Source organism: Barbus barbus (genome assembly GCF_936440315.1).
Source record: "Barbus barbus genome assembly, chromosome: 12".
NCBI classification, from domain to species: Eukaryota; Metazoa; Chordata; class Actinopteri; order Cypriniformes; family Cyprinidae; genus Barbus; species Barbus barbus.
This window is the reverse complement of record NC_136740.1, coordinates 16,202,385-16,215,636: the sequence shown is the minus strand read 5'-3', so window position 1 is coordinate 16,215,636 and position 13,252 is coordinate 16,202,385. Positions and strand designations below refer to the sequence as shown.

The following is a 13,252-nucleotide window of genomic DNA, read 5'->3' as shown; positions in this document are numbered from 1 at the left end:
AATCGAAAGGTTGCGGGTTCGAGTCCCCGGCCGGCAGGGATTGTAGGTGGGGGGAGTGAATGTCCAGTGCTCTCTCCACCCTCAATACCACGACTGAGGTGCCCTTGAGCAAGGCACCGAACCCCCAATTGCTCCCCGGGCGCCGCAGCATGGCTGCCCACTGCTCCGGGTGTGTGTTCACGGTGTGTGTGTGCATTTGTTCACTACTCACTGCTGTGTGTGTGCACTTGGATGGGTTAAACGCAGAGCACCAATTTCGAGTATGGGTCACCATACTTGACAATACGTCACGACTTTCACTTTCTCTGGTTGAACCAGTTGCGAAATCTGCATGGTCAAATCTTGCACCTTTACATTAAATTACAGTCTTCTTATTCTCTTACTATTGCAATAGTTGGATTTCGTCTCTAAAAATTTGCAGAACAGTCGTAAAATGGTTCGTACCTTAACAATAGACACTAATGTGAGATGATTATTTGTGTTTACCTGCACCTCTCGAGCATGGTAAGCGATGATTAGTCCAAGAAGAATGACGGTGGAAAGGCTGATAAGACACTTCAACGCCAGTGAATACATGGAGCTCTGTAAAACATATGCAAATAATGTTATTAGCACATTCATCATTATTTTTTACAAATAAATATTTGCTAACCCTGTGTGTTTAATTATAAATAAATAAAATAAAGAGATAGTCAAAAATGATATGCCTTGCATTATGTCGTTCCAAACTCATGTGACTGACTTGACGCTACAATATGAGAAGTTCTGAAAACTTTTTTTTCTTCATGCAATTTGAGTGAATGGGGACTGGAGGTTTCAAGTTTCAAAAGGATGCAAAAGCACCAGACACATCATAAAAATGATCCATATGACTTTGGAATCATACGATAGATATGTGTGATGAACAGATGGAAGTTTTTAATCATGTGGTAAAATGTCCTGCAATGAGATCAGATCAGAGACTGTCAGATGTTACTTTTCTCATGAATAACAACTGGAATTTCACACAAAACTATCATATGGCATCAGGAGATTTGAAATATACACTACTGTTCAGTGGTGTGGGGTCAGCAAGTTTTTTTATTTGTTTTAGTTTTTAAAATGAACACTTATTTAGCAAGGATGCATTAAATTGATCAAATGTCACGACAGTAAAGAAATTTAGAATGTATTTCAAATAAATGCTGTTCTTTTGAACTTTCTATTTCTATTAATCTTGAAATAAAGCATCATGATTTCAACAAAAATAATAAGCACCACAACCGTTTTCAACATTGATAATAATAGGAAATAATTATTAAGCAATTCAGCATATTAGAATGATTTCTAAATGATCATGTCACACTGAAGACTGGAGTAATGTTGCAGAAATTTCAGCTTTGCCATCACAGGAATACATTACATTTAAATATATTAAATTTAAAAAACAGTAATAAAACCTTTTCACTATTTCACTGTATTTTTGCCCCCGCCCCAAAAAAAATGAAGCCTTGGTGGAAATAAGACATAAAAAAAACAACAATTCATGGGCCTTTTCTGACCTCTTCTAATCTTGACAGCCCCACTCCTCCTTCACTAATTGATATTGTTAAAAAAATTAACCTTTTGTGTTCAACAGAAGACAAATAATCCCACTGCTTTGGAACAACAAGAGGATGAGTAAATGATAATAGAACATTCATTTTTAGGTCAACTATCTCTTTAAATAAGAAATGAACAGCACAATCACAGCATGTGCATCTGTACCATATAGTCTGCCAAGACATTTTTAGTGTCTTTTTATAATCTATGGATTACATGCACATCACTTCCAATCACACCATATACACACAATGTCATGGTTGCTCAAATGTGTGTCTGCCTGTGTGTGATTGCAGGGATCTCAACTTGACACCTAGAAATACACTACTACCTGCTGCAATCATCACAGTTTTCATTTAACACACACACACACACACACACAGCTTGCTTAAACTCTCCCCTGACTGAAAAGCAAAAGTTTTAAATTGTTTCCAGCCTGAGCCTCAATGATGTCCAGCTGAACCACACACATTATTAGATTGGCCACCCGTGGGTCTAATTTAAGCCTCCGTCCTGGAAGCATTATTCTACATGGACAGACAGACAGTGGTGTCTGGGGGACCCACGGCTCCTCAAACAGTCTCTCACTCTCACACTGACACACACCCACACACACATATATAAATACACAGGGCTCCTGACTGGAGCACATCCACACTGTACCCATCCAGGGACTACAGCTTATCAATACAGCAACTGCTGTGTTTCAGTCTCTGTCAGGCTTCCAAACGAGTCTTAGAGATAAGCTCAATGTGATTTATCCGAACAGGATATGTTCCTTCATCACTGATGGTCCTGAAACAACATCATTCTGGCCATGTTGGTTATTGTTAAAGCTGTCCGGAAACTAACTTTAATGCACACAAAAAAAATAAAAAAAATAAAACTATGCACAGACAATAATGCGAATGCACAGGTGAACCTGAACTAAGGTACAAGCTAGTCAGAATGCATAACTCACATCGTGAATAAGCCATTTCTGTAACAACAAACCACACAATGAAGCATAACAGTCATAGAAATAAAGAGAATCATATGCATAAAGCATGAAGAATTCACAGCACTAACTTCTAAAAAGTAGGGTTAGGTTAATTTACTTTATTTATTTAAATGATGATTGACACACAATTTCAAAACATATAAAAACATAATATAGCACAACAAAATTAAATGAACATTATACATGATACAAGTGCTCAAGACTCTACCACTCAGAAACGTATCATAAATTGTATAAATTTATATTATTAGACAAATCCTATAGCTATAAAAATACTTCTAATAATTAATAATGCTAAATAATAATACTAAAAATACTTAATTATGATCATTATATAGGCTGTTATTTCAAGAGCAATAAGGACCATTTTACTGTCTTATGCTGATAAATATTTTAAATGTTTGATACATTTTTCAAAATTGACACATTTATGTCATTTTCCACACATTTTATCTTTGTTACTGGAATGATATACCAATTCAATAAAATAAAATGGACAATAATTAAATTATTTATATAATTAATAATATATTACAGTATAATATAATGTAATATATTACATTATATTATAAATCATTATATCAATAATTTCCGTTTTTTAAATAATATAATTTATAATATAATAGTGCAAAATAATGTAAAGTAATTATATTATATTGCATTACATTACAAACAGTTGCACCTTCTGTGGATCCAGTGGATTTTTAATAGGAAAGAGAGAGAGACCCTGGCCTGGTCCTTTTGTAATGAGCACTGCTGTGACATATTGACTAAATTAAAAGGAAATTTATATGAACTACTTAAAAAAAACAAATGTGAGCCTTGAAATGAAAACATGTCATATCAGACATCACACAAAGTTGAGAGAGATCTTTACTGGAGGCTTTTTGCTGAGGATGCTAACTATATTTAATGCATATGTGCCATGAAGGTCAGAACTTCAATCTCGCTCTCCTTTCACTTTCCCCCAGCCTCTCTTCTCGCTCTCCCTGCATGACAGAGTTTTTTCTTCTTTTTTTGATGATGTGTTACCATCCTACTAAGTGAGTCCTCCTTGTCTGTGACATGACTATCATAGCTCATGTTATATATAAGTGTGTGAACGGAGAGTATGACGACCAGACTCATGGCTAGATTAGCAGTTATTGATCCAGGTCATGATGGACACCATGCAGAGCTAATAAGCTTTCTGAGCTCCATTAACTCCATCAGCATTCTCTCACACGCTCAAAGTCTTCCTTTAATTTCTCCTCCATCTATTCAGCATCCTCTCTTTACTTCTCCCTGGTCCTTTCATAAACACCGAACAAATCGTCTCTGACGTCTGAACACACAGTCATCTTCAAGCCTTCTGTCTGTCACGAACACGCTCGCACACATTCGCAGTTGAATGCACCGCCACAAATGCACACAGTCATCTGTGATTCTAATGTAATTACTTCCTCTTGTTTCAATTTCTTCATTTACAGCTGATGTTGGGTGAAGTGACTCACTTGAAAAATCTCAAATACAAGCCACCTACAACATGCACACACACGGAACGAGAGATTTTTTTCAGATCCTGACACACAAACAAACACTCACAGCTTAACCACAAGAGGAAGGATGGCGTGTCCCACACACAAGCTTAAAGATAAAACAAGCATGACACAAAAATCCTTCAGGAATATTTTGATATTCAAGACCAGAGAAAATATAAGGGGAAGAGATGTACAACTCATAAAAATGAATGTGAGAAATCAGAACGCTCAACATGGCGGTTGGTATAACAGCCGATTGGCTTTTTGATATAGTTTGTTTATATACATTAGCTGGACTAGCTAGCCTTAAGAAATAGCATTTTTAGCATTATTTGAGCTGAAGAAGCTACATTTATGATACTATCAGTGTCAAATGTCAATGCTGATTAGACTATTGATTTTATTGACTGAGAGTTATTGATAGTTGACTGAGTTATTTATTTAATGTGTTATTTAAATGTAATCATATCAAACAGTTATGAAGATTTTAGTTCTTCTGCAATTTAATTATAAAATGTACTTATATTTCTATTTCCGACAGCTATTACCAAGATGGCCGCCGACTGGACCGCCCATAGACTGTAAAAAAAGATGGACGACACGTCCCCAGTTCCTTCCACTATAGAAAAGTGAAGCCAAAACTTTCTTAGTATGGCCGCTGTCATTTTGTGAACATTACGTCATTTGGAGCCAGAGTCTGCACAGTAGAGTTCGTGAGGTGCCCAAACTCCTGAAGACCCAATCGCAAGCTCACAATCATAACACCACACCCCGTTTTTATAGCATAAAATAAGTAGTTAAAAGCAAACTTGTTAAGAAAAACTAACACTTGTACATAAATCACCATGATAAAAAACTACCTAAATTGACAGAAACCATCTTTGGAAAAAATTGAGACGCAACTGAGACGCGATGGCTTCACTTTTGAGGACTCGTCGTGCACGCTTGGGAACGACCCTTAAAGGAACTTTGTCCAGGGCAAAGATAGATTTGCAGATGATTAACATCACTGTATGTGCTGTGTTGTGTGTTTTCCCCTTTATTCAGAGCACTTTGTCTGTGTCAAGCAGTCTAATGATGTGAACCCTCTGGCCAAACCAATCACACACGCGCCACACTTTATCATTCACCCTGAGACCTACACTCACTCCAGAAATGCACAGCAAATAAACCACAATCAACCTCTATAAACACACACACACACAAGACAATAAATACATCACCAGCACAAACACTCACACCCAGTCCCAGCTGGTAATATGAGAACATGATCTGTTTCGCCTTTACAAGAGGAACTTTATTGCTCAATGGTTGCTCATTCATAGTTTAGTTGACTTGGAGTTTTTAGTTCTGTTTCTTTTAAGTATGAACTGTTTTGTTCTAAAATTCCACACAAATGAGATCAACACATATTAGTTTTAGAACAATTAATTAATCTTTTGAATCCAAACTGAAAAAAGTATAGCTTACTATTTGTAATATATTACTAGTGCTGTCAAATGATTAATCGCATCCAAGGTTTTTGTTTACATAAAATGTGTGTGTACTGTGTATATATATTATGTATATATAAATACACACACATACATGTATATATTTAAGAAAAATATGTTACATTTATATATAAAATATATTTATATATATATATAATTTATATGAATATAAATATATACATGCAAATATGTTTGTATGTGTGTCTTTATATAGACATAATAAACACAGTACACACACATATATTATGTAAACAAAAGCGTTTGACAGCACTATATATTTCACATGAAATTTAAGTATACCCTTCAGTGTACCAAGTTACTTTTTTTTTAAATCAGCTGTTTAGAAACAACACTAGTGATGCCAGATTCACGGATTAATCACTTTTTTTATTTAATCGTTCAAACGGGTTTGCAAAAAGGTTGATTCAGTTTAATTCATTAGGACAGCTCCTCATGCACTGGTCCTTTTGCAGAGGTTTCTCTTACGAAATAGTAACGGGATATTTTTATAACAGAAAACTAAAAGATTGCTATATGTGTCACGGTGAACACAGGAGGGAGGAACGAGGAACACGCAGACGAGGAGTAAACTCAAAATACAGTCTTTAATAACACCAAACAAAACAGGGCAAAACAAGGTAAGGCTGACACAGACAGGAACACCGGGGAATAACGAGTAGACCAGACGCAATCTGAATAGACAGGGCTATAAATACACAGGATAATCATAGATAACGAGACAAACACAGCTGGACAAGGATTAACTAATGATCACATTAAACAAGGACAGGAAAGAAACCAAATATGGACACAAGAGACAGGAACACAAGACACACGACAGAGGACTGACAATATGAGGTGGATACTTACAATCTATAGTAGAAAATGAGACTTGAAAGGATTGTTTGTCTCTGATAAAGCAGCTATTGCATGTCAGCTTATGAATGAATCTGTACTGCAGGTAAAGATGACTTATATTCATTTATATCCAAACCAGTATTTTAAAAAAATTATCTAAATATGGACACATTTTTAGGAGTGTTAAGTAAAATTCTCTCTTTTCAGTCTCATTACTATGTAGGAGAAACAATTGAGATATTTAACAGATATGTGACCCCGGACCACAAAATCAGTCTAAAGTGTCAATTTTTCGAAATTGAAATTTATACATCATTTGAAAGTTGAATAAATAATCTTTCCATTGATGTATGTTTTGTTAGGGTTGGACAATATTTGGCTGAAATCCAACTATTTGAAAATCAGGAATCTGAGGGTGCAAAAAAATCTAAATATTGAGAAAATTGCCTTTAAAGTTGTCCAAATTAAGTTCATAGCAATACATATTACTAATCAAAAATGATGTTTTGATATGTTTATGGTAAGAAATTTACAAAATATCTTCATGGCACATGATCTTTACTTAATATCCTAATGATTTTTGGCATAAAAGAAAAATAGAAAATTTTGACCCATACAATGTATTTTTGGCCATTGCCACAAATATACCCCAGCGACTTAAGACTGGTTTTGTGGTCCAGGGTCACATATGTGATTTTTTATTCCTATGTCAAGCTGATTTGACTTAAAGGGGACCTATTAACTGCTTTTTACAAGATGTAATATAAGTCTCTGATATCTCCAGACTGTGTATGTGAATTTTTAGCGCAAAATACCCGACAGATCATTTTTTTATAGCTTGTTAAAATTGACACTTTTAGGGTACTTTTTGATTTTGAGTATGTTGCTTTAATGCAAATGAGCTGTTGCTCCCGGAGAAGAGGGCGGAGCTTCAAGAGCTCCAGCTCCGCATTAGCAGCTCTAGCCTTTGCAAATGGCTGTATGCCGTATGTCACGTCTCTTTCACTTTTTAAACATTCCCCTATTAGTACAAGCCTGCTATCTTTATAGAAAACATACTCTGTTTAAAAGTCAGTCATCTGATTGTACTGTGCATAATAAATTTGTGATTATGAATTACACAGACGGGGAGCACAGCGCAATAAAAATAACAACATAGCTGGTTTCATGGTGCATGGCATGCTATCACAAACTTTATAATTCCCACTCGTGATTATGAGCTCAACAAACTCAAGCGATCGACTCGCATTGCTTTCATATGCAACTTTTAACTACCACATTTCTATTCACGATCATTCATGGGCAGCACCAGTGAAAACAGGCAGAGATGATGGTAGCTTTAGCATCATTATCCTTACAGAGTGCCAAGAAGCTCTTTCAGAAGGGCAATTTGGAAAACAAACGCATGATACTTACTTTGTCTGGAGCTGACGTCCGCGCACGAAGCGTTGGTATTGATCCCTACACGTATTGGGGACTTTACCAATTTTTTCCAGGACATTTCCTTAGACAATGTAACTTAACCACAGTGTCCTCAGCGGCTCAGATGAAGGGAGTCTATGGAGACTCCTATATTCATTAGTGCATCCCAAAACACAACACTTGAAATGCCTCTTTGGCGCTGACATTGTATATCTCCAGCAGCTACAGCATTTTTATGCTTATAGGGCAGCATCACAAATGGGTGGGACTTTTTCCCCTCGGTGATGTGAACAGAGGGAGAATCTGAAACAGCTCTTTTGGAGAGAATGTTTGTGATTTTTTTTTTTTTAGATGATAAAAAAAATGAGTTGGTAGATTTCTACCATTATAGGCTGCTTGCTTTCACACACTGCGGCCACACAACTGTGTTCAAACACCTTATAAAAGTGATTTTTGCATAATAGGTCCCCTTTAAATTCAATCATGACAACTCTCTGAAGATTTTAGCATGGTGATGGATATGACAATGTTAATGTATTTGGGCTTGGCGGAATAGATCTGCTACGCTGCTGCTGAATTGCTGCTGCTGTTGGTTATTGCTGTAGTTCTAGATTATTGCTGCTGCTGCAAGCAAGTACAGGAACTTGCTACTGCCAACGCATATGGCGATACGGTGCATGAGTATTTAAGACATACTGTTGCTGCACAAATAGCATATAAAATAACCCGTAGCAGATCTACAAAGGTGGAGCTGGGGAAGGTGAAGGGTTTCAGAGAAACTTTGAAAGTGCATTGCAAGAATCTCAAGTGAATGCTAACTAGCCATATAAATGCAAGGCCTTACAAAGCTCATTGGCTGCATATGCAGCATGAACCAATCAGCTTGTGCCAAGTCATTTAACTCTCTGCATATCATCAGTTACGTCAACAACCCGTCAGCCTGCACCATCTAGTGTTTCATGACTGAACTGTATATTTAATTTTCACTAGCTGAAATATCAATATATCTTGGTATTTGTTTTCTACAAAAAATTGCCATTTTGATATTAAAAGGTTAGTTCACCCAAAAATGAAAATTAGCCTGTGATTTACTCACCCTCGAGGCATCCTAGGTGTATATGACTTTCTTCTTTCTGCCAATAATAATAAAACGTGCCTCACACGGCTCTGGGGGGTGATTAAAAGCCCCCTGCAGTGAATCTGTGCGTTTTGTAAGAAAAATATCCATATTTCAAATTCTCTCTTCTCTCACTTCAGCTATCCGTCATACACGGAAGCTGATCCGGCAGATGACGTAGGACATATGTGCAGCGCATGCCTCTGAGATATGCTAGTCTCACGAGTTTGTTTACAGGAGCATAGGAAGCAAAGTTTCCTTACTTTAGCAAAGGAAAACCAGTCTCCTCTTGGCTTATATTGAAATCCATTGACATTTTTCTTTACAAATCCTAAATTGTACTTCTAATTCATGACCGGCATTTTGTTTTGGTCTCTCACTAGTCACGCTACACAGACGAGATACGTCATCCGCTGGAATGGCGTCCGCATATGACAGTTAGATGAAGAGAGAGAGAAGTGTTTATTACGTTTGAAATATGGATATTTCTCTTACAAAAATGCAAGGATTCTTTATTCACCACCCGGAGCCGTGAAATGTGCGTTTTATTATGGATGGATGCACTTTATTTGACATCTTTTGGACTGTTGAACAGAAACACCCAACCACTTCAATGATAGAGCAGAAGAGCCAGGACAATTTTTAACATAACTCCGACTGGATTTGTCTGAAAGAAGAAAGTCATATTCAGCTAGGATGGCTTGAGTGTGAGTAAAACATGGACTAATTTTCATTTTTGGGTGAACTAAACCTTTAATAATTACATTTCCACAAGTAAAACTGTGGATTAATGATTTTAAATTAATAATTTGATTTCTGTGAGTGACTGTCATTTTGTTTCAAGAATTCATATTTTTACATTTTAGTGAACATGTAATTCAAGATCTCAAGAATTATAACTGTATGTGGAAACTGAATTGTAAATGAATAAATGTTAAATCAGCTTGCCATATAGGAGTTACCCACCAATGGGATTTATTAAACTGCAAAACAAAAAGCTGCAAAAAACACACACCTCCACCAAAATCAAATGTTACAAAAACAGTAATGTATCTCACTTAATGAAAAACACACACACAGATAAGCCCAATTACACAAGGACTGGCACACACACACACTTGATTACACACTGACATACACCATTACACCCCTGAAAACCCAATTACACACTCAGAGGCCAAGGAAAAAAATGGAAACACACACAGCCTCAGCTACATGCACACAGTTATACAGTACACACACATACATTAATCTTAACATTAATAGCCATTCGAGGGTCTTTTTAATTCAGTGCACTATTGCTCCTCTCTCCTTCACTGACCCTTCCTCTGGCTGTCCATCTCTCGCGCTCTCTTTTTCTCTATGCACTGATGATTATTGCTCCCGTGAGAGTGCTGTAAAGGCGTTGTGTGGCAGGAGTGGGATTAGATTCCTGCAGCCCACTGGATCACACCTTATATATGTGTTTTAGAGATGGATTACAAATTCTTTACACACAAGCACAGGTAGGGACTTTCCATCAACACCTATTGTTTTAATAATGAACAAAATACATTTTCAGTCTTTCATTTTCATTTTCAATTTTTAAAGTGTAATTTCCTATGATTGCAAAGCTGAATTACTCCAGTATTCAGTGTCACGTGATCCTTACGAAATCATTCTAATATGCTGTTTTGCTGCTCAAGAACATTTATTATTATTACAACATTAAAACAATTTTTGAATGGTAGTGTATTTCTAACTTATTTACCTGCATAAAAACCCATATATACACACAGACCCCTACAACCTTGTGCACAGGCAACAGGTTGATCAACTGAAGCATCTGCACACTTCCTCACATCTAAAAATCTAAGTATTGATTTGACGGTGGCTTTTTCCAGGTATTTCGGGCTGTTAAGGGTGGAGCAGAAGTGTGAGGAGCTGGAGGAGGATGTATTTAAGGCATGCTGCTTCATGCAATTGTACATGCCATTGAACAGTTTTTTTACATTATACAATGGTACTGAAATATCTTACCACATTGAAATCTCAAAATGCCTTAAAATGTGATTTAATTTCATAAAAATATTTGAGATTTTGCATTATTTTTTATCAAAACAATTTGAGATGATTCGCTTCCACTGAAGCTCAAGATGCTCTTTGCATCATCTCATATCATGCTGGAGAATATGATCATTAGGTTTTCATCAGGAGTTTATGCAGCTTGAGTGCTGCTGTCATTGAAGCAAAAGAGGAAAACCAAGTACAAACACAATTGTATACCCATTTTTATGCTAGCAATATCATTTGCAATGAAAAAGAAGCACATTAAATCAGAAAAGGCTAAGTAGAAGCATTTTCATTAGTGGTCTCAGACTTTTGGACCCCTGTGTTTGCGTGTTTAGGACAACAATACAATAATTTTGCAGCTAGCTCATGTAATGTGACGAACTAGTTCGCATAGATGGCAAATAAAAAGTGGATATGAAAAAGCTAATATTTGACAAAATACAAAAACAATGATAGTAACAAGCAAAGTCTCTGATTTCACACTGCACTCTTTCATGATGTTCTTATCAGCTCTCTCCTGTTTTTTTTACCTGTCTATTTATGGAAGAAAGGATGTGTACAGAGTGTGAATGGACCAGACATCTCCTGAGGATTGGCAGCTGAGCATGTAAGGCACACATCTTCACACATAAAAACACCTATAAACACAATGCTTAACATCAGTACATTCACACAGTTATATAAATGATATACGTAAGGAAAACGGATGACGGCCCATTTAATTATTTAATTGCTGAAGGCAATTATTCCGCTTATACTTACAACTCAAGACATCGTTCAAATGTTTTACTTCAAGACATTTGTCTGATAGTTGTCCTTAAATAACTCTTGTGTGTAAGGACTAATCTCATCCCAAGCTTCTTTTGCCAATTCTAAACATCATTTTAAAGCTAGTAAAAGAGGCTTGAGCCATTGCTATGTAGACTAATGCAGTTATTGGAGAGAGAGAGAAGGAAATAACTGGAATAATTTGGTGAAGTGATATGGAACTCTAATGCAGTCAATACCTATATGAAATTAACTACTTCAGCTATGCGTTTCCTGAAAAAAATTGCACATCTTACATCATGTCCTAACCAGATGCAATGCAATAAGAGACAAGCAATTTGTTTGTCCACACCAGACGCAAAACATGACAAAATCAATCAAAAATCAGAGCTAATCAGAAGATCATGTAGGCAGGCTCTTTCCCAAAGTGTACTGCACTCACAACGAAACAGATGAGTACATACTGCAGTCTAATTCATAAATATTAAAGCATTTTCAAAATGATTAAAAATACATACTGAGTGACTGATACAATCTTTGTCATGGAACATGTTTGTTGGAACACACTGAGCTCACAGTTTTAACGTTTATGTTTCCTTTCATTTATTTTCAAGATCTGAGGTAAATTATCCATTGTTGCTTTCAGTATAGCTATAAATGTAAATGTAGCAAAATTATATTCTAACTCACATTAGACCATTTTAACATTAAACAAAGCACATAATCAGTACCTGAGATTATCGTTATAATAGCTTGTATGTTGTTCCAGCCGTGACGTCACAGAAATAGAAACAGTTTCTAAAATTGAATCGGCCATCGCAGCTGGTTAGGACAAAAGCTCTGATTAACATGGAAAAGATACCTGTGCGATACCTTATCAAGTTTCATGGCATCACGTCTGGTTAGGACACAAGTGTTAGAACGTTCACCAACCAATCAGAATCAAGCATTCGACAGCCTTTTAGTAAGAGACTACAGAAATGATATGCATATTAATTAATTAAAATAACTGCAATTAATCACACAGAATAATTGTGGCAGATAGGAGCATAGAATAAGCAAAAAGTGGCTTTAGAAGTCAATTGTGTTTTATCATATTTCACCGATTATAAGGAATCTCTGATGGTAGTTAAATCCTTAATCTAGGGAATTTGTGGATGGTTCAGGAGTTGTAATTAATTGTTAATTTTTATTGCATCATTATTTAAAATAATTAATATCACACTAAATCAGCACATTAAATCGACAGTCATATGTGCACATTCCCATCCAGACGAGCATACTGTAGGATATCAGAGACCGAATCAGACAAATTTAAGATTCGATCAGAACATCGAAACATGAGGAGCAGAAATTCCAGAGGGGCCGCAGGGCTGTAACAGGACATCATAAATCAGATTCCTAGCTTCACCTCATCTGAAGCAAGCGAACCAACCAACTC

General features: G+C 36.3%; 1 protein-coding gene across 1 annotated transcript in view; it reads right to left on the bottom strand.

Moving 5' to 3' along the window:
* Positions 1 to 576, bottom strand: part of LOC306877707 (small conductance calcium-activated potassium channel protein 3-like) — a gene marked incomplete at its 5' end in the record, with an annotated part of 48,197 nt that extends 47,621 nt beyond the window's left edge. The window contains one exon of the mRNA XM_079429626.1: positions 487 to 576. Coding sequence (XP_079285752.1) covers positions 487 to 576 — 90 coding nt within the window. The remainder of the gene's footprint in view (positions 1 to 486) is intronic.
* Positions 577 to 13,252: the final 12,676 nt, after the last annotated feature.